At 39.6% G+C, this 25,025-nt stretch overlaps 1 protein-coding gene across 2 annotated transcripts in view; it reads left to right on the top strand.

The window, feature by feature from the left end:
• The window catches only part of plcb3 (phospholipase C, beta 3 (phosphatidylinositol-specific)), a 53,525-nt gene extending 28,768 nt beyond the window's left edge, over positions 1-24,757 (top strand). For both annotated transcript variants that reach the window (XM_038730764.1, XM_038730765.1), the window contains exons 3-34: positions 455-523; positions 3,759-3,896; positions 4,247-4,326; positions 4,406-4,459; positions 4,786-4,858; positions 5,574-5,674; positions 5,886-6,052; positions 6,984-7,130; positions 7,241-7,398; positions 7,918-8,000; positions 8,285-8,369; positions 9,120-9,267; positions 9,560-9,661; positions 9,742-9,815; positions 9,897-9,993; positions 10,344-10,428; positions 10,732-10,856; positions 12,767-12,921; positions 13,006-13,167; positions 13,273-13,372; positions 13,556-13,660; positions 14,643-14,737; positions 15,052-15,184; positions 16,066-16,107; positions 16,280-16,389; positions 16,594-16,703; positions 16,995-17,154; positions 17,329-17,405; positions 17,691-17,780; positions 17,902-17,959; positions 18,319-18,405; positions 19,914-24,757. In XM_038730764.1, the coding sequence (XP_038586692.1) occupies positions 455-523; positions 3,759-3,896; positions 4,247-4,326; positions 4,406-4,459; positions 4,786-4,858; positions 5,574-5,674; positions 5,886-6,052; positions 6,984-7,130; positions 7,241-7,398; positions 7,918-8,000; positions 8,285-8,369; positions 9,120-9,267; positions 9,560-9,661; positions 9,742-9,815; positions 9,897-9,993; positions 10,344-10,428; positions 10,732-10,856; positions 12,767-12,921; positions 13,006-13,167; positions 13,273-13,372; positions 13,556-13,660; positions 14,643-14,737; positions 15,052-15,184; positions 16,066-16,107; positions 16,280-16,389; positions 16,594-16,703; positions 16,995-17,154; positions 17,329-17,405; positions 17,691-17,780; positions 17,902-17,959; positions 18,319-18,405; positions 19,914-20,222 (3,579 nt within the window). In that variant the 3' untranslated portion in view covers positions 20,223-24,757. The remainder of the gene's footprint in view (positions 1-454; positions 524-3,758; positions 3,897-4,246; positions 4,327-4,405; positions 4,460-4,785; positions 4,859-5,573; positions 5,675-5,885; positions 6,053-6,983; positions 7,131-7,240; positions 7,399-7,917; positions 8,001-8,284; positions 8,370-9,119; positions 9,268-9,559; positions 9,662-9,741; positions 9,816-9,896; positions 9,994-10,343; positions 10,429-10,731; positions 10,857-12,766; positions 12,922-13,005; positions 13,168-13,272; positions 13,373-13,555; positions 13,661-14,642; positions 14,738-15,051; positions 15,185-16,065; positions 16,108-16,279; positions 16,390-16,593; positions 16,704-16,994; positions 17,155-17,328; positions 17,406-17,690; positions 17,781-17,901; positions 17,960-18,318; positions 18,406-19,913) is intronic.
• The last annotated feature ends 268 nt before the right edge of the window (positions 24,758-25,025 follow it).

The raw sequence follows: 25,025 nt of genomic DNA, 5'->3' as shown, positions 1-25,025 counted from the left end.
AGATTTTCTTCTTCCTCCCATCCATCCAAAAACGCTTTTTTTCCATCAGCATATCTGCTTGCTGTTTCTTACATAAATTGCAAATAGCAGACAATGTGTATAAATCTGGAGTGCCATGCCACCATGGGGCGTTAACATACTTGCTTAGTGTGTTAGCATTCTAACATTTGCTAAACACAAAGATGGTAATGTCAATTGTTTTGGATTTATTTGGTCAAATTGTCAACTAATAATGACGAAATATTGAAAAGTAGAGGTTCACCAAAGTGACGACAGTTTGTCCTCAAGGGGTTATTGACATATTTCAGTCTGGATCAAAGTGGTGGACTGACCATTTGATCGTTTAACATTGCAACACCTAGAACAACACTAACATGGCAAAAATAAATAAATGAATGAAAATGAACCACTGTTGGCCCATCAAGTGATTGACTGGTATCTGTCTGTCTTTCAGGAGGTGGAGCTTCTGGACATGAGCACCATCAGGGACACCAGAACAGGAAAGTACGCCAAACAACCAAAGGTTGGTAATTTGTGTGTGCGTGCGTGCGTGCGTGCGCGTGCGTGTGTGTGTGTGTGTGTGTGTGTGTGTGAGAAAGAGAGAGTGAAAGAGAAAGAAGCTGTAACACCCTGCTGTTGATAATTTGTCATCTAACTAGACGTGTGATGCTCAAGTTTGGTTGTCATCAAAAGGTGTGTGTGTGTGTGTGTGTGTGTGTCCACTGTATGTGTGTGTTTCCTCTCTCAGCTGATGGTGTAACAGTGTCAGAGTCCTAATGAGCCTGCTCACAGATGGACTGTCAGACAGGAAGTGATATAACCTGTGACTGTTGGCGAGGAAGTCATTGTGTAAGGGCGTAGGTCTGGCAGACGCAAAGCCACGTATTAGTGGTGAACACTTCAAATAATGGATGTGCGGACTTGCAGATTTGTGGATCAAATTATTCAGCTTAGTCCACTCATTCATCATTTAGTGGACTTGAATTTCCTTTATGTATGATAAAGTGCTGGGATCCTAAACTGTATCTTAACATTTGATTTTTAAATATGTTGATTCAGCTGTAACCTGACAGGACTGTTGGCAGCAACTGAAGATGAAAATATGGATTCGACATAGCTTCCTCATAGACATAGTTATGATTATAAAGTAATAAAGATTTTTGTGATCTGCAGCTGAAAATGTTACTAGGTTTAAACTGACTGTTCACACATTTTATATTTAAAAATCTTGCTCAACGGCATTTAATGAAAAACTGTAGCTAATATTCAAAAACTCATTTTTAAACCAGTTTTAGAATCTTAAAGTCGTTTCAGCTGCACCACAAATCATCCTCACTCAGAAAAATTCATTTCAAACACGATTGCTATGATAGGAATACCTATAATTGATCATTGATCAGTGTCTTGTCTAATGCCTACAGATTTGTTCATTTAAACAGTGATTCCTGCAGCAATGTAGCCTATGCTAAATGTTTCATTGCTGGGGAACTGTTGACAAAGCTGACAGCTGCCTTAATGGCTACAGAGTCAGTGTTATAAAGAAGGACAGTGTAGCCTATAAGCCCAGATTTTATTCTGAGCTGAGGGTGAGTCCACGATGTCCAGAGATGGCTTGCTTTATCTGATCATGTTTGGGTACCACACTAATATCTAACCAGGATTTTGATGTTTCTAAAGACTTAAACTTCTGCAAATGAATGTGTGTGTGTCAGACAGCTGCTCCAGCCTCAGCAGGAGGGGAGGAGACAGACAGAAACTCAGTGTTGAAGAACACCTGGTTCACGAGAGTTTAAGTTACCTCTTAGCCTGGAACAGAAAACCCAGTGTTTCCCTCATCTCAGTCTTAACAAACTCAGAATTTTCACAAACCCACTCCGAAACAGGGCCCAGGAATATTGTCTAGTCGTGTGACATTTAATTTAGAAAGTGTTGTGTAAAAAGTGAATTTTATGACAGATTGTGTTCTAAGGAAAAGTGCTTTTAAGACTGCTGAGTTACGTCAAAATGTGGTGTTCATCATAATTCATCAGTGTAGTTTAAATGCTTAAAGGGCCGGTTCACCCACACTCCAAAAATCTTCTCACCTATCACTAATGGTTTGGTTCTCTCAGATTTCTGCCTCCACCCCTAATACAACTGTGTCTGTGGTGCTTACACCATATTACCGCAAGCTGCTATAATCAATATTTTATGGCAAAGGAATCCATTTTAAAGCTGTTACAATTTGATTACGTTATTATATTCACAAATGACTATGTGCAACGTAAAAAGGGTCACTCGTAGCATTTTAGTGTCTTTAACTCCTCGTTTTTTGATATGTAGTATCTTTAAAAAGTGAGTACACCCCTCACATTGTTGTAAATATTTTATTATATGTTTTCATGTGACAACACTGAAGAAATGACACTTTGCAGCAATGTAAAGTAGTGAGTGTACAGCTCAGAATAAGACATCACACAGCCATTAATGTCTAAACTGCTGGCAACAAAAGTGAGTACACACCTAAGTGCAAATGTCCAAATTGGGCCCAATTAGCCATTTTCCCTGCCCGGTGTCATGTGACTCGTTGGTGTTACAAGGTCTCAGCTCACATCAGTCATTTCTTCAGTGTTGTCACATGAAAAGATATAATCAAATATTTAAAAAAATGTGAAGGGTGTTCTCACTTTTGTGAGATACTGTATATCCTGCAACTCTCATCAGTGTTGTTTACTGCCACACAAGGCAGCTGTTGTCAGCATTAGAAGGCTCGGATAACCCCACGCTACCTTCCCAGCACCAAACAGCAGACAGATAGCGTTAGTGAATAGCTGTTGAACAAATTGCAGCCTGTAGCAGCTAAAGAGTGAGATATTTCCCTCAGGAGTTGATAGAGATTAGACCACAGCTAAAAGGAGAGTGAATATTAGATTTACATTCATCAGGTGGACACAAACACGACTCCAAATGAATGCTAATGTTACTCCGTATCAGCTGGATGTGTACAACTGTTTGTTAATTCACCATATCATCCAAGATGATAATATATTGATGTTGTATTTACAGCTTGTCGGACAAAAAGTCTGTTAATACAGGTTTAAAATGTTCAACAGCATTTATATACAGAAGCAGTGTTCCTGTTGCTCTGGAAAATTCACAGAACACACTGTCAACAGTTTTACAAGAACTATTTCTTTGGTAGAAAGTAGGTCCAAAGAAAACTGTTAGTAGTGAGGTCTGTGGATTATCTTAAGAAATGTGGAAAAGACAGGTTGTTGTTGATTTATTCTTTATTTTTATTTTTTTCCCCTACTTTGGGTGAACTGATCCTTTAAATGCTCGCTTGCTGCTTAATGTCAATTTACATTTTGCGCACTGCTTTGGCAGTACTTTCTTGATAAACAGTCCCCCAAGGTAATTTATTTAGTTGAAATGAAAGAGAGACGCAATAGAGACAGAGTGATGGAGAGAATGCATAATTGATAGAGAGACACTGAGTGTTAGAGAGAGTTGGTGGTAGAGAAAGAGTGGTCTAAAAAGGAGGAATGAGTCGTTTGGTTAATTAGATCAGAGTGCTACACCACATGCATCACATTTACTGTTCTCAGGAGACAGAGAGATGGACAAGGAGCGGGAAGGATGCAGAGTTCGTGTGCGCAAGCCAAACCAGTGTTAATGGGTCAATATATTGCATGTGTCAAGTTCACTGTCAATGTAATGAAACGTCCTTAATAATACATGAGTATAAAATTGTGTGTGTGTGTGTGTGTGTATGTCAGGACGGGAAGCTGCGGGACGTGCTGGGCATTGGTAAGGCTGACCACGTTGAAGGGAAGCTAATAACCATCGTCTATGGCAATGACCTCGTCAACATCTCCTTCCTCAACTTCCAGGCTATGCATGAAGATGCAGCCAAGGTAATCATCCACCACCACGACCCCATAATCTTCTCACATTACATATACCTGCATGAAATATTTCTTCCTTCCTTCCTTTCATCTCTTCTGCCTTCCTTCCTCCTTATCCCCCCTTTCTTTCTTCAGGCCATATGCTGATTACTCACTTTACGATGTTAACATAGCGGCATGTGCATGGACATGTTTAGGAGTTGTACAGAGGGATTATTTCCTGTGTGTGTGTGTGTGTGTGTGTGTGTGTGTGTGTGTGTATTGTATATACAAGCTGTTTCACTTAGTTTTAACATCAGACGAACAGTCAAACAACCCTGTTTTATCAACTCATTCTTTTCTGCGTGTGTGTTTTCCAGATTTGGACGGATGAGCTGTTCGCTTTGGCCACAAACAGACTTTCCCAGAATGCATCGCGGAACACTTTCCTCCTCAAAGCGTAAGAAGTTGTGTGTGTCTTATCTTGACAATTGTAGATTTTAGATATTTATTTTGAAAAGTCTCTCTCTCTGTTTCAGGTACACTAGGTTAAAGTTGCAGGTTAATCAAGATGGGAAGATTCCTGTAAAGAAGTGAGAAACGCACACATCAACCACTTTTTAAACTCCACACAGAATTTTAGACGACAGTGCCCTCCACTTCTTCTTTCCTTTCCTCTTATGTGTCTCTCTTCCACTTTCTATTTTGTCTGTGCATTAGTTCATATCTAGTTTATCTCCACTCACTGCTGATGTTTGACCCTTTTTTCCTCCGCACTGTTACTCATCTAAATCAAATCCTTCATGACTTTCAACATGATTACATTTTTATTTTGAGAACAATAAACTTTGAACAGTGAATGGTTAGACTCAGTCATGATAACGATTTGAACAGTGACTGTTATCTCTCTGTCTTTCAGTATTCTCAAGATGTTTTCAGATAAAAAGAGGGTGGAGATGGCTCTGGAGAAATGTGGCCTCCTCAATAACAGGGTAACCATCAAAAGCAATCCCTGACCACACTACTGAAGATATGTGATTCTATTGTATTGGTTGATACATGATAATAGTTGCAACTCAGTCTCCCACACCGGAATATTAAATATTCTACTTAAAAAGTTTGGAGTAACAGGATTTTTCCTAGTAAATGTGACTTCCTTGTAAGAGCAGCTGTTAAAATACAAAAAAAATCATGGCTTCATTCATTCTTTAAAAAGTCTGATGAAAATATCAGTCATGTGCTTTTTATGTATTGTTTTGCCAAAATGTTTGCTTGTGTTGGCAGTGTGTGGTAGGTAAAACAAGATTTCTTGTGTGTTTATTTTTAGTCAGTGCAATCTTTCCTAAAAATCAGTCTGGAGTCACAAGACGTTTATTTTTGAATAAGAACCAAATTGTGCAAACTGTCCTGTCAGCATTTCTCTTTGTATTGTTGTGCTCTGGTGCCTCCTGCAGGTAAAATAGAAGAACACACAGTGCGGAAAATGGGAGTAGGGAAAATACTGAGGAGTATCTGTGTCATGAATGTAATTTGGTGCTTTAGAAAGCATATTTATGTTCAGTCTACAGAATTTACAATACTCAATAGTTTAGTACAAGTATGTCTTAGCTTGTAGCTGGAGGCAGAGACTGTCACTGACTGGTTGTTTCAAAGTGTCTCTGAAACAACCAGGCCTCCTTCTACACAATCTTCTCCATTCTGTTTCAGTCTGAGGGACTCAAGCCAGATGATTTCACGTGGGAGGCCTTCCAAAAGTTTCTTGACAGCCTCTGTCTGCGGCCTGAGATACAAAGCATCTTTGAGGAAAGGTATGTGACACATAAATAACACTTTCACAAACATATGCAGTTATTTTTCCATTATGTTAAATTCCTTCCCCCACCCTGAATCCTGTCGCAATGATGATCTAGTGATATTTTTAGGATTCCTAGTAACAACCTCGCTCGCTTCCTAGCTCACAACCTGTACCTCAGTTTTCATACACACACTGTTTTCAGTGCACTTTTCTCTTTGCTCCAGTGGTTCCAAGAGGAAGCCATTCATCTCTTTGGACCAGTTGATGGAGTTCATCAACCGCAGGCAGCGAGACTCCAGGCTGAACGAGGTGCTTTACCCCCCGCTGAAAAGGGAGCAGGTCCGACAGATCATGGAGAAATATGAGACCAACACCAGCCAACTGGAGAGAGGTTAGTAACTTTGAGTGTGATTTGCTTACCGTTAGTTTTATGTTCCTGTTTACATTTCAGGCATTTAGATGCTTATATGCAGAGCCGCTTAAAATCATTTTTGAGCTCTTTTGATCAAAATAATGCAGTGAACCATTCCAGCGGATATAAATCAGCTCTGGTTCTTTTGCCTTTAATATGTTCCCACGAAGATCATCCAATGAAGTGACCAGGGTACACTGACTTTTTTAAGCTGCAAAATCAAATAACCGCACAAAAAAAGATTCAAGATGGGAGCTGAAGAGTTCAGAGTATGTGCAGCTGTATCTTATTGTAGATAGTGTCTTTTTGTCCCAAAGCAAAGTTTATCAGCTGCAGCAGTACTCAGATAATTGCAAGATTATAGTTATGATTGATATCCTCGACTTAATGTGCGGCACGGTTGTCCTCCGATCCATTTCAAGTGTGTAAAACATTCACAATGTGGGAATCATTCACAGCTTTGGTAAAATGTCCTCCATGTTTTGCTGGGGTAATCTTTGAATAAACTGTACAAAACTGGGGAATGAAAGCAGGGCCTTGGCTACCATGAGTGGCTCTGCTAGGACACTGTTAAGCCAAAACCTGTAAGATGATCCACTATCCAGCCCACAGTGTTCAGCACTCATTGAGAGCTCTCTCTAGCCTGTTGATGTCTGTCCTTAAACGTGAGCCTTATGCCCTATTGAGTCAGTTTACTGTTAGAGCAGATGATGTCAATTTAGTATAGCATCTTCCAGTCCTTGCCCTTTAAATCAGATCAATTGTTCTGATGCTGACAGATGCTGGTCAATTTAAACTGACAAAACAACAAAACAAGTCTGACTATTTTATAGTCTATAAACACAGTCAACTTCTCTCTCTCTCCCTCTCCCTCTCCCTCTCCCTCTCCCTCTCCCTCTCCCTCCTGCAGACCAGATCAGTTTGCAGGCTTTCAGTCGGTATCTGGGAGGAGAGGAAAACAGCCTCATACCTCCAGAGAGGCTGGATATCATTGACGATATGAACCAACCGCTGTCTCACTACTTTATCAACTCCTCACACAACACATACCTCACAGGTAAACAAGAAAAATGTACCGGTTTAGTGCTTCCTTTTAATATTTAGCATTATAGTAAATCTTTTGGACCCGAAACCATCTTTCCCTCCCCTTTGTTCGTGTGCCTGCAGTGGGTCAGCTGACCGGTCTGTCGTCAGTGGAGATGTACAGGCAGGTGCTGCTGACTGGCTGTCGCTGTGTAGAGCTGGACTGCTGGAAGGGCCGGCCGCAAGACGAGGAGCCTTACATCACCCACGGCTTCACTATGACCACTGAGATCCCCTTTAAGGTGGCTGCCACTGCTTTTTGGTGTTCACTTTGTTATTTTGTTGTGCATTCTATTACCCAGGATTATTCCCTTTAAGGTTTTATCTCTATCTTTTATCTTTTAATTATGACACCTTGGTTAGGTTGAGTTTGTGTAAGTTATTGCTCTCATTTATAATTTACTGTGCAACATTTTTACAAGGGTATGAAATGTTCACTGGAGTTTTGTCCTCACATAAATGTCTGTTTTTCCTCTCTATATATGACTGAGACTATATAAAAGTCATTTACATCTGCACAGAAAAGTACTGTATTTTTATTTTTATTTTTATGGAGGCATTAAGTTTAACAGGCCTACTTTGTAGGTTTACTTGATAGTTTATTGAATTTTACGTACATGTTATAAAGCCCTGGCAAGCTGAGACGCTATTTCGCCTCTTCCTGCAGTTACAAAATATGTTTAATGTTTATTTTACCATGTGCTTGCAGATTTAATTCAGTGGAGCTTCTTTTAATATTCTCATTCTTTCCCTGACTGTAGGAGGTGATCGAGGCGATAGCAGAGAGTGCTTTCAAGGCCTCGCCATACCCCCTCATCCTGTCATTTGAAAACCACGTAGATTCGTAAGTCATGACGGTCTGTATGAGTGTGGTTGTCAGCACGTGTAGTCACATCATCTACTCTCAGGCTCCATGAATTTTGGTTCATTGATCAAGTCTTTTTTTCAGTTTGCACTTTAGTCTGATGTCTTTATAACAAGACCAGGTGCCAACGTTATTTGTAAATATTTGCTCAAACATGTCTAAACTGATGGTTGAAGGCACGTTGGGTTTTAAGTCTAGGGTCCTGTCCCATTGCGGCAGATTAAAGTAAACCAGAAACTAACACGTGTCTCTTGCTCTGTCAGGGCCAAGCAGCAGGCCAAAATGGCAGAGTACTGCAGGACCATCTTTGGAGATGCCCTGCTCATTGATCCACTGGAGAAATATCCGGTAAGATCCGACATGAATTTTACCAATTTGATGTACATAACTTTAAAAATAAAGATATGATAGATATATATATATATATATATATATATATATATATATATATATATATATATATATATATATATATATATATATATATATATATATATATATATATATATATATATATATATATATATATATATATATATATAGATCGAGATATATATAATATATAAATACTATATCCTTTAAAACTTATAATACTATTTTAAGACCAGTATTTAGTTTGACATAAATGCATTATGAGTGATGTCTCACTGCTGTACCTCTAGGCAAATTAACAACACAGTAATATCTTTTTACTCTACAGTCACAGTGTTAATCAGCTTGTAAACCATCAAGTCTGATCAAACAGCTTCAATATGCACATCTGCTCATGATCTTGATCATTTTGTACCAAAACACAACTCAGGATGCACTGCTTTTGACCTCATAAACCTCTCTGTATTCACAACTGTGGCCTAAAAGTAGTCCACTAATAAACATTTGTTTTCAACCAGTTTCTTCCAGTGTATACACCCAGTTCTTAAAAGGGAAAAAAAAAAGTCCTGTCCTGTCAAAGGTTATCTATTCACACCCCCTGGTTTATATTAAAATGTCAGCTAATCTATCAGTGAGTCTTATTATATTATAATAGCTGCCTTATTCTGTTCTTTTTTCAAAAAGAAGGTTATTGAGCTCGCCATTGTGTCTTTCATGTGGCTTTAGCTGGAGCCGGGTCAGCCGCTGCCCTCACCGCAGGAGCTGCTGGGGAAGATTCTGATTAAAAACAAGAAGAAGCACCAACACCACCGACCCTCCAGCGGTGGCAGCATACGACGCAGAGAGCTGGGGGAGCAGTCGTCACCCAACAACGGTAAGTGCAGACACTACATCTCTTGCAGTGGCATGCAGGTCTGAGAATCTGTAGGTTTGGCTTGTATTATACAGCACTATAGCAGCTGATTTCATGCCTATGTTCATCTCGTCTGGTTGTAATGATGAAATGAAACCAGCTTCCAGTGTTTGGAGGTATGCATATCTGTATAGTCTTGGGCCAAGATGGCACATGGCAGCTACATCAGGAGCCCTGCTACACATACATGTGCAAAAACAATAAGATTTCAAGATACTAAATTAAAGCTGATCATTTTGTGTCGTCTGTGTAGACAGTCCTTTGGGTGAAAGTGAGGGAAGTCAGCTCCTGTCCAACGGGGAGGAGAAGGTGGCGGAGGGGATGGTCAAAGACTTGGAGCCTCGCAAGTCCTTAGGTGGGTTGAAAAAGAATGGAAGGAATGATGAGAACTGGTGCCAGCGTGGTGTACATTTTGTTTTTATTGCATCCTACCAGGAGGTGAAGGAGAGAGTGAGGAAGAGGAAGAGGACGAGCCGGTGACGGAGCTGAAAAAGCCGAACTCTGATGAGGTAAGAGCCACCAGCAACTAACAGGTGTGTCTGACTGGCTGATGGGCTGATTGATGGATTAGTGGTATCTGCCTCCCTCAGGGTACAGCCAGCAGTGAGGTGAACGCCACAGAGGAGATGTCGACTCTCGTTAACTACATCGAACCTGTCAAATTCAAGAGTTTTGAGGTGGCAAACAGTAAGTGTGTGTGTGATAAAGAGAGAGATAGGAAGATGCTGTGACTTGGGCAGCAAAGATATTAAGTGAAAGTAAAAGAGTCTGTGTGTGTGTGTGTGTGTGTGTGTGTGTGTGTGTGTGTGTGTGTGTGTGTGTGAGAGAGAGAGGGATGGTCAAGCCCCGTTAGTTCTAAGCACTTCTCCTATGTAGCTCATTAGGGAGAGAGGCCAGCTGCGTGGACTCATTAGTGGTTAATGATCAGTCTTGTCAAACAGACCTTTAGCACATAGATTATCTTAATAAATTCCTGTACCCATGTCAATTTTGTCTATTGTACTATTCTCTTATGTCACTCGCTGTCTGCCCATCAGAGAGGAGGAAGTTCTTTGAGATGTCGTCATTCGTGGAAACGAAAGGCATGGACACCCTGAAGAGCTCCCCCATCGAGTTTGTTGAGTATCCTTGGGAGCCCATCAGCCCTTGAAAACCTGAGCTTCTTTTAGACAGTGTTTTTGCGTTTGTGTGTGCATAATCTTTAGTGTGTTCAAATGCCTTTTTGTGTGTCATCATGGGGATGGAAAGTAGTGCCTGAGGAACAGCCTTAAAAGAAACATTGCCTACATTGTGACTTTTGACCTTAAAACACATAATAAATTATGTTTGCATTTTATCTGTTGTAATTTATAAGACGTAGCAAATGCAGTTGGTGCAAATATATTCCACATATGCAGTGTTTGGTTCTTAACAGCAGTCCCCAAGGTACAATAAGAATCAGCTGAGCCGAATCTACCCTAAAGGAACAAGGGTGGACAGCTCCAATTACATGCCTCACCTTTTCTGGAATGTCGGCTGCCAGATGGTGGCGCTAAACTTCCAGACCCTCGGTACGTCCTGTTATTACAGCCACAGATGGCCTCACTTGGGCATGAAAGCAAGATATATCAAGTACAAGTATCCACACAAACTTTATTACACTTAGAGTCACAGGAAAAAGTATGTGAACCCTTAGGGATTTTCTGGACTTCTGCATAAATTGGTCATAAAATGTGATCTGATTTTCATCTAAGTCACAACAATAGACAGAGTCTGCTTAAACAAATACCACACAAACATTTATATGTTTTTATTAAACATACCGTGTAAATATTCACAGCTGATGACTTCTCCAAAAGCTAATTGGAGTCAGGAGTCAGCCAGCCTGGAGTCCAGTCAATGAGATGAGATTGAAGGTGTTGGGTAGAGCTGCCCTGCCCCATTAAAAAGAACATACACCACTTTTAATTTTGCTATCATGAATAATTGCTTGAAGTTAACCATGCCTAGAAGAATTGAATCTGGAAAGGGTTACGAAAGTATCTCTAAAACCCTTGATCAGTCCATGGAAAGACAAATGTCTATAAATGGAGAAGGTTCACCACTGGTGCTGCTCTTCCTAGGAGTGGCCTTCCTGCAAAGATGACTGCACAAACATAGAATGCTCAATGAGGTTAAGAAGAGACCTAGGATGTCAGCTGAAGACTTACAGAAATCTCTGGAACATGTTATCATCTCTGGTGACAACTCTACGATACGTAAAACACCAAACAAGAATGGAGTTCATGGGAGGACACCACAGAGGAAGCCACTGCTGTCCAAAAAAACCCAGCTGCACTAGTGGCAAAATCATTTGTGGAAAGTTGAGTTGTTTGGAAGGAACACACAACTCTATATGTGGAGGAAAAATGGCAGAGCACACCAACATCAAAACCTCATCCTAACTGTGAAGTATAGTGGAGGGGGAATCATGGTTCGGGGCTGCCTCAGGGCCTGGAAGGGTTGCTATCAGCGACGGAAAAATTTATTCCAAAGTTTATTATCTATTCTTATTATCTTATTATTAATTTTGCAGAAGAATTTAAGGCCATTTGTCCGCCAATTTAAGCTCAACAGAAGATGGGACCCAAAGCACAGAAGTAAATCAACAACAAAATTAGAAAGAAAATACACCTTCTGGAGTGGCCCATTCTGAGTCCTGACCTCAACCTGATTGAGATGCTGTGGCATGACCTCAAGAGAGTGATTCTTACCAGACATCCAAAGGATATTGCTGAACTTAAACAGTTTTGTAAAGAGGAATGGTCCAAAATTTCTCCTGACCGTTGTTCAGGTCTGATCAGCAACTACAGGAAACGGTTGAGGTTATTGCTGCCAAAGGATGGTCAACCAGTTATTAAATCCAAATGTTTACTGTGAATGTTTACAAGGCGTATTCAATAAAAACATGGAAACGTATAAATGTTTGTGCGGTATTAGTTAAAGCAGACTGTGTTTGTCTGTTGTTGGATGAAAATCAGATCACAATTTATGCAGAAATCCAGGTAATTCCAAAGGGGTCACATACTTTTTCCTGTGACTTTAAAATAAACAATTAAAGGGTTTAAGAAGTATAAATTGTGCACATTTACCAGATGGATATCTTTGGAACTTGTAATTATTATTCTTGTACAACACTCATTTTACTGTTGCCTATATTTTCAACTGCTTATTTAAAATATTAAAAGTATCACATACTATGTAAAATTATAAAATATTGTTTTCACAATTGCATTTAAATTAAGTATTTGATTTATCTCCAAGAAACATAAATAAGGTATTTAAAAATGAAAATATTTGCATTCTGTAGCCGGACACAGGGAAGTCAAGTTAAAGCATCTCAGTCTTCATCCCTCTAAATCCCTCCCTTTCTGTGTTTTCTTGCTCATTGTCATCCCTCCTTCCCCCTTCCCATCTTCATCTCTCCATTCCTCTCTACCAGACCTCCCTATGCAGCTGAACATGGGTGTGTTTGAGTACAACGGCAGTTGCGGCTACCTGCTGAAACCTGAGTTCATGAGAAGGACGGACAAACACTTTGACCCTTTTACAGAAAACATAGTGGATGGGATAGTCGCCAATACTGTCAAAATTAGGGTAAGGACAACACATGTTGTTATTTGGACATTCAATTTCTTTGTAAGTTGTTTTGATAAACATGAGTGATTAAACATCCACCAGGTGATCTCAGGCCAGTTCCTGACTGACAAAAAGGTGGGCGTGTACGTTGAAGTGGACATATTTGGACTTCCTGCTGATACAAAGAGGAAGTATAGAACCAAAACATCTAATGGGAACTCGCTGGACCCCGTGTGGGATGATGAAATGTTTGTGTTTAATAAGGTAACTCATGCACACGCACCAGGATTCAGTCTTACTCTCACCTATCTAGTGTCTGCCATTTGTTAACCCTTACATGCTCTCTGACATCAACACCCCTCACTCCAGTTGGTCCTCCCTACATTGGCCTCTCTGAGGATAGCGGTGTTTGAAGAGAACGGCAAGTTTATTGGACACCGGATCCTCCCTGTGTCGGCCATTAGACCTGGTCAGTACTCACACATAAACGCACTCTCGTACTGTCAAACATTTAACCAAAGGCCTCCACTTATTTAGTGTTTGTCTGCATATAGTGAAAACATCATTCATTTACATGCTGCTGTATCTTCTACTGTCCAGCACCAATGGACACTAGCCATTTATTTTTCTTTCTTCCCTTTTTCCTTTCTAGGCTACCACTACATAAACCTAAAGAATGAGTTAAACCAGCCCCTCCTCCTGCCCTCTCTGCTGGTTTACACTGAAGCTCAGGACTACATCCCTAATGAACACCAGGGTAAGAACACCACATCATCAAGTTAGGTAATAGTAGTTAGGTAATTTGGGAAATACCACTAGCTACCTATTTTAATTGTTTATCCATTAGTTTTAGCTAACTATTTAAAAAATGTATACATTACTTTTAGCTAACAATGTTGACTTCTCTGCTTGCTTGCTTGCTATCTAGTTTTAATTCACTTCACATAGGATTTTAAAGGAATTGTTTGACATTTTGTCAAATAGGCTTTTTCCCCTTTCTTGCCCAGAGTTGGATGAGAAGATTGATACCACCATTAAGTCTACAGTCAGAAGTCGGTTTAGCTTAAGAGAAAGACCGCTCTGTCCAAAGGCAACAAAATCTGTGTACCAGCATTTTTAAAGCTCACAAATTTAAATGTTGTATCTACTTTCTTTAATGTGTACATAATGCAAAAACATTGAGTTGCGAGACATAACAATTTAGTTAGTTGGCGTTGGTGGTGCTGCTTGGCGGATTTTGTTACTGTTGGACAGAGCCAGGTTCCGATTCAGGTTTCTACTGTTTATGCTATGCTAAGCTAACTGGTTGCTGGCGCCAATTTCATATTTAGCGTACAGACATGAGTGGTATCAATCTTCTCATCTAACTCTCATCATGAAAGCAAATAAACATATTTCCCAAAATGGCAAGACAACTTGAGACTTGAAAGCAAAATCATTTAATTTTAACCCAGTAAGTTCCAGAACGATTTTCATCGCCTTGGGTCTCAGGCTCTAAAGGAGAAATGTTCAAAAACCATGTCAGTAATGGCCAGCAGAAACCTGAAGGAGTCCCACACTGCAGATTCACTTAGTGATACTAAAGTCAGTGAAGTACCTCGACTTACGATTTGCTTGTAGTCTTGTTACTTACTATAAAATACTTCAGCGCTGGTCCCGAATATATGAACTTGTGGACATCCATGTCATTAAGGCACTCTTTATCTTGTTTTTGTGTGTCTGTGTGTGTGTATTTTTAGAGTATGCAGAGGCTCTGACTAACCCCATTAAGCACATCAGTCAGTTGCACAAGAGAGAGACACAGTTGGCTGTGCTCATAGAGGACAACAGTGAGGTAAGACACATCTGTGTGTTTAGTAATAAAAACCAACTAAAAAGACAAAAATCTTGTTACTTTGCAGCGCAGTCAGAACAATTCAATTAAAAGGGCTTTATTTCCATGAACGTTTCAAGAACAATGTTGCCAAATCATCAGACTACATCAGATTATTATATAAAAAAAAAAGACTATATCAATGGACTATATCATAGCATTAATATGAACATTAATACAACATTAAGAATGATCATCTGATAATCTAATCTAAAGTTTACAGATTGTGAACTCTCAATCAACTTTCCAATTCATCTTTCTCTTGCTTTGTCCAGCATGTCCCCAACCAGCCCAAAGAGGGAGAGACCAAAGAGAGTGAAGTTGTTCCGGGACTCCCTTCCCCCTTCCATGCCCTCCCCCCCTGCTCAATGGATGAAGCGCCTGAAGTCATCAAATTACCTGCACCTGGTAGAGACAGCCATAAACAATACATACACAGCCACAAATGTTGTTTTAATGTCTACATGTGACACGTGTAAATACCCACACCATTAAATTTATCTGCACTTGAAATCCTAAATGAATATATAATCAGACGCTTTCAAGCCACTAGAGGCACCATTTAGTCTACTTTCTGAACATTTCCCAGTAATAAGCTCTGGTACAAACAGCCATGAGTAATCTGCCAGAAAATAAGAAAATAAAAAAATTACTGTCGCGAAATTAATTAACTTTTTACATGAATGGATGTTATGCTAATTTAACGTACATTAGTTAGACATCACTTTCAAAGATGCATAAGATGCTAGGTATATTCCAATTGTCAAATGTAACCCGTATTGTTGTTCCATTGTATCAGCTTGCCTGCCTCCCATGTACAGTATTTTTGTATTAGCCTGCTATGAGGCGGTGTATTATATTCTAATGTAAGCTAATGTAATATGTCCATGAATGTGTCTTCACTGCACAAATATCCATAGTAATCTATTCACAAGATCTTTTCACTTGTCTGCAGGAAATTTCAATAAGTGAAACAAAATATTTTTTAACGTCTTGTGAAAATCATTTATCTCCCACGTTTCGTGATTCAAAGCTTTATGAAAGTGTCACTTTTTAAAAAAAGGGAAATTTTATGAGCTTACCCAATTTCATCCATTGTTCTTTTCAATACAAGGTTAACTTGTACAGTATGTTAAACTTACACTAAAGCCATGAATACTGTTCATTACATTGAGTTTTCTGCTGTTGTGCTTGGTTCATTTTCCCATCATCCATTTCACACATACTGTCTGTGTGCTTCTCTTCCTGCATTTCTTTGTGTGTGTGTGCGCATGTGTTTGTGTGTGTAGCACAAAGTCTGAAGGAAGACCTCATAGCCACTGTTCTGACAGGTAAGGTCATTCATTTCCCACAGAAACTAGTGAAAATCATTTTTGAGCTGTGTATAGGATATGTATTCATTTTTTTAAAGTTGGACAAGCCAGGAGTGGCTAGCTGTCAGCTTTATAATGTTAAATTACAATGGTGATTGGCCATAATTCTATGTCTCGATCTGTCTGTCAGACATCCAGGCCCAGTCTATAGAGGAGTTGAAGCAGCAGAAGAGCTATGTGAAGCTGCTAAAGAAACAGAAAAAAGAAATCAAAGAGATGCGCAAGAAACACCTTAAGAAGGTACACACAAAGATAGATGCCTAACAGAATGGAACCACTCATATTTCGATTCTTATGAATACATTATTCCAGCTGTACATAGAAACTGGATGATGAAAAGTCCACTACATTGGCACTAGAGGCTGAAAAATCATTTTGCCAGTGTGCTGCAAAAGAAATTGATTTCTGCTTGTGTGTGTGTGTGTGTGTGTGTGTGTTTTGTAGGTGTGGAATCTGAGTAAGGAGCAGAAGAGTCGGACCAGCCGGATTCAATCTGACACCCAGAGGAGACGTAGTCAGATGGAGAAACACCTCAAACGTAGCATCAAGAAAAAGTAAGGATTTATGTTGTGTAAAATGGGAGAATAGTGGGGAAAATCTCAAAGTACCAGTAAATGACAGAGGGGACCAGAGGTGGTCAAGATATAATAAAATATGGATAGATTGATTATATAAAGATAGATAGATAGTGGGGTAGGTGTGAAAGACTTGAGAAGAAGAATAAAAAACAGCCAGTGAAGGGAGTAAAAGTAAAGTTTATGGTAAACTTGCACTTATGGTTCAAGCTGATTAAACCTGACCTCCGTGGTGCATGTTTTTATGTGTATTTGTGTGTGTACTCTCAGTGAGTCCCAGGAGCCGGTGCAGAGTGAGCTGACGGCATTGGATCAGGAGATTGAGCAGCAGACGGTCCAGCTGAGGGAATGGCAGATGAAAGAACTCCTGGAGGTCCGACAGAAACTTCATTTACTGGAGAGAGAGAAGCAAAAAACACACTTACAAGAGGTAATCACACGTTGCACGCGCGGAATAACGCTGTACCACTCCTGTGAATTCTTAAATATACACACTTGTCCACAGAGCTCATAATTAGCTGATCTTTAAGAAACTCTGTGGCACTTCCGTACATCTGCATAGTCATTCGCTGACAGGTCGTCGTCTGTTGTGCTGTGTTTTTAGAACTTACAGAAGTTAAAGGAGACGGCCCAGGAATGCCAAGCAGCTCAGCTGAAGAAACTCAAGGACATGTGCGAGAAGTAAGTGCAGCTGTTCTTTCACCTTTCACGGCTCAATACAAAAAATATAATGTTGGGTCAAGACCCAGAAGTCACTGCCACAGTAACGCTCTGCTTTTAGTTATTATTATTGTATAATTAAGTCTTAGTTTTTTCCATAACATCATTGTGTTATATTGATTTTTAAAGTGGCTTTGTCATGTTATACACAATATGAGTTTGATTCCCGTGTGTTGGATTAACCACCAGCGTCTAGCTCTTTTTGTCTTTGTTCGGATGTAATTTTGTCTGTAATTGTGTCTGCAGGGAAAAGAAAGAGCTCCAGAAGATCCTGGACAGGAAGCGACAAAACAGCATCAGCGAAGCCAAGAGCCGTGACAAAGAGAAGGCTGAAATGTAAACTTTTTTAAACTTGTCTCTGTTATTTATAACTGGTATTAGAGATGTTAATTGGGCAATCAGACCTTTTTTTGACACTTTTTGCTCTTTTCCTCGCTCGTTCCATCTCTCTCTGTAGGGAACTGAATGAGATCAACAGGAAACATATTCAAGATTCGGTCACTTTAATCCGCAGGGCAAGTACCCACTCTAACACACACACACACACACACACACACACGCACGCACGCACGCGCACACACGCACACACACGCACACGCACGCACGCGCGCACACACACACACACACACACACACACACACACACACACACACTCTTATCAGTCCTTGAGAATGGCCCGTTACCTACTTTATAGTACATTTTTCTACCACTGTCATCAACTTTACCCCTCTCTCTCACATATTATCTTCTATTCCTACTGCCCCTGCATTCCTCCTTTTTCCCACCTGATACCACTCAAATCCTCCTACCATTATCCCTTTCCTTCCTTCCTTCCTTCTCTCCAAAATCTTATTCTTATTTCTTCGCACTCCAGCTGGAGGACGCTCAGACCAGGAGAAAAGAAAAGCTGATGCTGAAGCATCAGGAGGTGCTGCAACACATAGACAAGGAACTTCCTCAGGTGAGCAACACACTTTGAAGTGCTTTCATTTAACTAATTTAAGAGGAGAGGCAGTTTTGTTGAACTCAAGTCAAACCTGCAAAAGCTGTACCCTGCACTCTATCACAAAGAAACAACTAAATAGACAGCTGAAGTAACAGAGCCATATCAAGATAAGCTAGCTGGCGCGATAGCTGCGCTAGCCCTAGCTACAGCTAAACAAAAATGTACTTATTTATGTTAAAAATAATCTAAGCCTTAAAATGGGCTTTACAACCTGTTAAACAATTTCCAGCCAGCCTAAAAACTTTTTTCTTCTCAATTTCACCTCTTCTGTAGTTACTGTTGTCTGCTTTTATCGGGCAGAAGTGTTCTTGTATGTCTTAAAACTTCAGTGTTGCTCCAAAATAAGTAAAAAACCAAACAAAATCTCCAGAATGTGAAGTCTTGATGTTTTCACGGCAGCAGGTGAGCCGCCTGCTTGTTAATGACTCAGCCTGACAGCCGAAACCAACATCTGCACCCTGTGTTCAATGTTGCTTTAACGTTACCTGGTCTGTGCTTGTGAAATATCCACCGCGACTTGTAACGTCATTTCAAGTTTTTAACCGAGTGAAGTCTGTGCGAGTGAACACACGCACATCGTCCCAACCCTTCTGAACAGACTGTTTCTGCTGCTCACTGATAAAAGATACCTGATGCTGATACCTGTTCAAAAAAACAAGAAAATTGGACTCTGATGGTAACTTGTTTTAACAAGCTAGATAAAAGGTACTGCCCTGGCAGTAGCAAATAGCTTTGGTTTAATATTTGATTTGATTACATTAATGTTTAAGTTGAGATTATATTTTATTGCTACTGTGTAAAGGGAATACTGCTGGTAAAAAGCACCTTATTTGTTATTGCACTTTTATGTATATAGCAGTACATTTAAATTAAAATTGCACAATACACTACTTTAGAATTCATTATTCAAAGTAACAATGCGATTAATCGCAAGAAAATCATGCGATTAAAAATTTTAACTGTTGCCCAGCAGTAAAAAATACACATACCAACACCTCAAACACGTATCTTGTATGCTTAATTTCTGCACAAAAATGTAAAAATGATTATTTGTGGTTTTTGGTGTGTCTCCACTGGTTGCCTGACGATGTCTCATGGTGATGAAACAAAAAATTTGGTTATAGCAGTGAACTCCCCGTAAAACCACTAATTGTTTTTTTTACATGTCTGCTTGTGTATGAATTAAATTAACAAGATACAATACGTTACTTCATGCTTTACAGAGGTGTTTGTAGGTATCTTTTTAAAACTAATATAACTACTAGCTGTTGCCCCCTGCTTTCAGTCTTTATGCTAAGCTAAGCTAATCACCTCCTTATTATAGCTACATACATACACACAGACATGAGAGTGGTTATCAGTCTTTTCATATAATACTTGGCCAGAAAGCTCCCAAAATCTCAAACTATATTACTTGAACTAATACTTATTTATATATTATTTTCCTGGTGTTTCTTATCCAGCTCATGTCTCAGTTGGAGAGGGAACTGGAGGGGGAGTATCAGCGACTGCCGGAGGAAATCTGCCAGCACCTTCAGCTGGAGCTCCAGAACAAAGGTCTCGGAAAGGACGCCCTGTTCTCGCCCTTGTCCAATAACAGCAGTCCCTCTGGCTCGGGCCCGCCCTCCAACTGCTCCACGCCCTCTCACCCGTCATCACCCAATCGGTGCACCTGGAACAGGAGCAAAGACAATAGCATTGCCTCATTCGCTGATTCCACTTCCTCGTCCACCACTCCCGTCCTGTCAGAGGCGGAGATGTCATTCAGTTAAAATTATTACTTGTAAAAAAAGGAAAATACATACTTTCAACTAGGGTCTATAATGATTATAATGTGGGATAGTAATGATATTAATTAACTAATTTTGTGTCTTTTTTTTATTACAGACTGTTTTGTCCTTGTCTATAGAGCTATATTATTTTTATTTTTGCTGTTTTTGTCAGATGACACATCATACCTATTATTGGAAGAATCATACTCAAACTTTTTATTTTTTACATTTGACTTACTTGACTGTATGTCTTGCTTTTAATGTCATCTCCTTTCATACCTTTTTCTTTGCATCATTTCCCTTGTTGTCTGGTCAGTAAGCTTTTACAACACCGTTAGCTTTATGTTCACACTGTTTTTGCGAAAACGTTTCTGTTTATAACAGCTTTAACCTCTTTTGTGACACCTTTTTTAAAGCTTTGAACTGTGTCGAGAGAGGAGCAGGGTTAAAAAACGAATGTCTTTGTTCAGGAAAACTTTCTAACATGCATACATTTGACCATTTTTTAGAGACCAGAGAAAAGGTTTAAATGTTTTAGGTGTAATGGCAGTAGCTGACCAGCAAACGGTGCTGCAGCCTTAACTGTTTATTGTAAATTGGTGGTTTGAGCTTTCCATTCATCCAGCTGGATTATCCTGTTGTACTGTACCCCAACACACACTCACTCATATACCTGTCTCAGCAGGATTTGCTGTGACATTGGTCAGGATAAAGTCTCTCGCCTTTAACCACCAGTCAAAATCAAGCCACAGTTACATGGGGGGAGTCAGCAGGCAGTCTGTGAGTGCGTGTTTAACACACGCTTGACAATGTATTTTATACTGAAGCGTCTATGACCGTTCTGTCCACACACAGTGGTACGCATACACAAACACACACACATACAGTTTATTGGTTCAGGGGCATAAAGTCTCTAAAATCCTCTTCCCATCCAATCTACCCGTTTTTGAAAAACCGAGCACAAGTGCACACTCAATGATAATTTTACAAATATCGCAGATTACTAAGCTCTGCGCGCGCGTGTGTGTGTGTGTGTCCTGAAGTTAATCTTTTGATGGAGACATCTGCTTTTTGGGAGAATAATACATCCTACTAAATGGAAAGCGTCTGCTCAGTGGGTGTGTGTGTCCATTTGCATTGGTGCAGTTAGTTTGACACTTTTGCAGCCTGGATAATGACATACAGCATGCTTTAATAGCAATGCCACTGTAGGTCTTCAGATGATGGTTTAAAGCTGCACTATAACATTTTAATGAAAAAATGCAGTCATATTTTTTATTTAAAATCACCAAATTAGGCAAACACATTAGGGCAATTCACTTCCTTCTAATTGAAACACTGTGGATTTTCTCAATTTGACAAATCATTATTAGTGTTAGATACGTGGTAAGAAGCCCTGTCACAGCTCAGAAAGTGACCACTTGGTCAAAAACATTTACTATAGGTCTGCAGAAGTCAGTTTTCTGCTACTTTAATTCACTGAAGCCTCAAAATTCAAAGAGTTACCTCTTATTGCCATTAGGGGCCATCATGTGTCGCTATGAAAAACAGCAGTTTAGTTCACTTGTTTTCAGAATTGTCAGTGGACATAGGAACAGTGTGTGCATTGTATTTTAGGATGAATGTGCCCTCAGTTTGTTTCATACTCTATTCAAGCCAAATACTGAATGTGTGGTTGTGGTGCACAAACTAAACGGTACTTTATGTAAAAATCTTCCTCGCTCTATATTTTCATCCATTACAGGAGACTTTTTCTTTTAACAACAAAATGTTCTTGTCCACTTTGAGGGGTAAAATAATGGCACTCTGTGTATATGTATTCTATGTGTTTAGTTTTATGTGAATTTTACTACTGACCACAAGTGCTGAAGAGGGATGGAGGCCAGGAGAGAAGGATTAGGGAAGAAACGAGTGAAATAAATTTTTCCCTTTTCTTCAAGAAAATATTGTTTTTAGGTGAGGTCCTCTCTTACCTCCCTCTTTCAATGAGCACTGCCTGCCTGTCTGTCTGATTATTCCCCCTCACACACAGTCTTTGTAAACGATCGTCTATTTAAATGGAATTTTACCTGGGTTATTTACATTTTTATTGATGGAAGAAACTTTCTGTATACATTCATTCAATTAACAATTTGCAAAGTGTTTTTTCATATATCCAGCCCCCATTACAAAATTAGTATGTGCGTCTTCAAGTTAAAGATAGCAACTTTAAGCCGATAATAGTTATGAAATGCTTGGTTTAACTTAAAGGTCATCAAGCAACATCAACATCTCTGATCATTTACCAGTCAGGGATTGCCAGCCTGTTCACCTCTGGTTGTCCTGTACTCAGTGTGCCACACTGCGTGCAGTATGTAAATGTTTTTGCTCAGCTATCTCATCTTGGACACTAATGTATACAGTGTGAGTATTTACTTTATTCTGTGGAGACAGTGAGAGGTGAAACTGCCACCAGTCAACTCAAATTAAAAGGTTTATTTCCCCCAAAAAAGTCGATACATTCCTCGCAGGCTGTCAGCTTTTAGGGTCAAGGTAGTCCAAGCCATTCCAAGTCCAGTGAGCAAGTATTCAAAGTAAGATTTGGACTTCATTACCAGGTACTCAGGGGTGTTTTCGTGTTTTTATGTTTGAGGTGAAACATCCCATTTTAGTACAACCCCTTTCAAAGACTCTTGTTATGTATCAAAGCACTTTTATCATTCTTGTTTTTGTTGTTTGTAAAAATGTGTTGATCCTGTGACATGACCATCAATACAACCACTGTTCAGTGATTTTTACATTTTGTGTGAAAAGCAGTTTATTTTTATGAGATTTAGTGGCTGTTGGCAAAAGAGTCGTTGAGCACATTTTGGGTATATGGGAAAAATGGGTTCACGTTCACGGAGCACATGGCATTTTAGGGATTTTACCTTATATTTGACCCCAGATTGATCAGTTAACTGTTGGCTCCTAATGACCTGCTGTTATACTAGATCGCTATTTGTACATAATGACTTGTTTGATTGGTGAAATACGCAAGATACCTATCATTTGAAACTACTCAAATTACTGCCACAGTTAATTATGTTGTTTTATTTTCTAGCTGATGATATCAAACTCAAACCCACAGACTTATCACACGACTCAGCACTACTGAGCGTTCAGCGTCTTTCAGGTTTTATGGCCCTTCACAAGTTTTGGTTCTGTCTCAAGTTTGTTTCCAGTCGCAGCCATTTTCAATGAAAAACTTCTAATTAAGTCAGTGTATGCTACATGTCTTGACTAAGATAGCAATTATCTGCTGAATTTTTTTAGCAGCTAAAAAGCAAGAGTTGGAAACTGAAACAGAGCTGGAAGGAGAGTTTAGGAAAATACTGGACCAACATTTGTCAGGTGGCAAAAAAACACAACCTACAGATGTATGATGCCCTGTGTTTTGTTCGCTAACCCATTTGCCATATTAACTTTAAAATGTCTTAAGTAATAAGTAAATATTGTGTGCCCCCAAGTGGAAAAACATATTATTACTGTTGATGAAAAGAAAGACGCTAAATTTGTGTTACTGTAAGGTTTAACTTTTTTCTTTGCGACTCTGTGATAGTGTTACTTAACATACTACATGCTAAACCATTAGCATATGCACCATACACATGGTGCTATCTACCAGTCACAGTGCTAATCCTGGAGTCAGTACTTTTGTCATATTTTGTGCCAAAAGTGTAAAACTCCCAAGAAGCCACTGTAGTCCTTTTAAAACATAATTACGAAGCAAGACATTTGGTTATCACATCTTGCATCACAGTCTTTATTGACTTACACTGTAAGCCATGCCACTGAGGAGGCAGACCTTAGTTCTCTTTTCTTCAGTACATGCTTAGATTTGGCCTGTGCCGCTTTGGCACACAGAGAGGAGGGAGAAGAGAAGTCAGTATGCTACCGCCGTTAGCTAGTTTCCTTCCCACCAGAATGGAGCCTGGGGGTTGTTTCTTGTCAGCCGTGAGCTTTAACCTCTGTTATTTCTGTCCTGTTTATGTTGAAAACACTCATTTAAACAGACACGCACAATATCATACTCTTACACAAACACGGCAGCGTACCATTAGACACCAAGCTCACTTCAGCATCACATACACACTCATTCGCCCCATGACTTGACTGTTATTAGACATTTGGTGTGAATATTCTCCCTCAGGCCCACCCTGAGGCCTCTGGCTGTCATGTCTTCTCTCCGTCTCTTTTCTTCCTCTCTCCACTCCACTGTCCCACTTCCTCCCCTTCAGTTTCACCCAATAATGAGACCATCTTTTACTTTTGAACTAGTTAAAGTAATTAAAAGCAGCAGCCGTGTTTGTACACTTCAGAAAGCATGCAATACACATTAGACAAGATATATGTATGTAGTGCATTTCGTTGACACTGTGTAGTTTATGATTGTCGGATGTAAAGGGAATACTATACAATGATCCAGATGTAATATTTTATTGTTTATTCATAATTAATATAAAGTATATAACTGAACATTCAGTAATAAACTTAAAACTTCCTGTTGCAGAGCTGAACCTTGTCTGCTTGTGTGTGTGTGGAAGACAGTGTTTGTGCACAGTCGTACAACGGCCTTTTCTGCTCTTTTTATCCTCAAAACCTAAGATCAGTGCAACATTTTCATCTGTGCTTTTGGTTTCTTTGTTATGGATGTGGTTGTTTGTGTTGAGTTAGAAACTAGCCGCGTCTACGTAGCTTAAACTGCACGCTAATATGCAAAACCACTGTAATATATACATTTATTTATTTATTTAGTGTTTATTTCGAATATATGTAAATGGA

This window comes from Micropterus salmoides, unplaced genomic scaffold (assembly GCF_014851395.1).
Source record: "Micropterus salmoides isolate LMB-PRFRI ecotype aquatic unplaced genomic scaffold, ASM1485139v1 Ms_hic_scaffold_2, whole genome shotgun sequence".
Lineage (NCBI taxonomy): Eukaryota > Metazoa > Chordata > Actinopteri > Centrarchiformes > Centrarchidae > Micropterus > Micropterus salmoides.
Note: the sequence above shows the minus strand (reverse complement) of the source record. Positions and strands in the feature narration are given on the sequence as shown.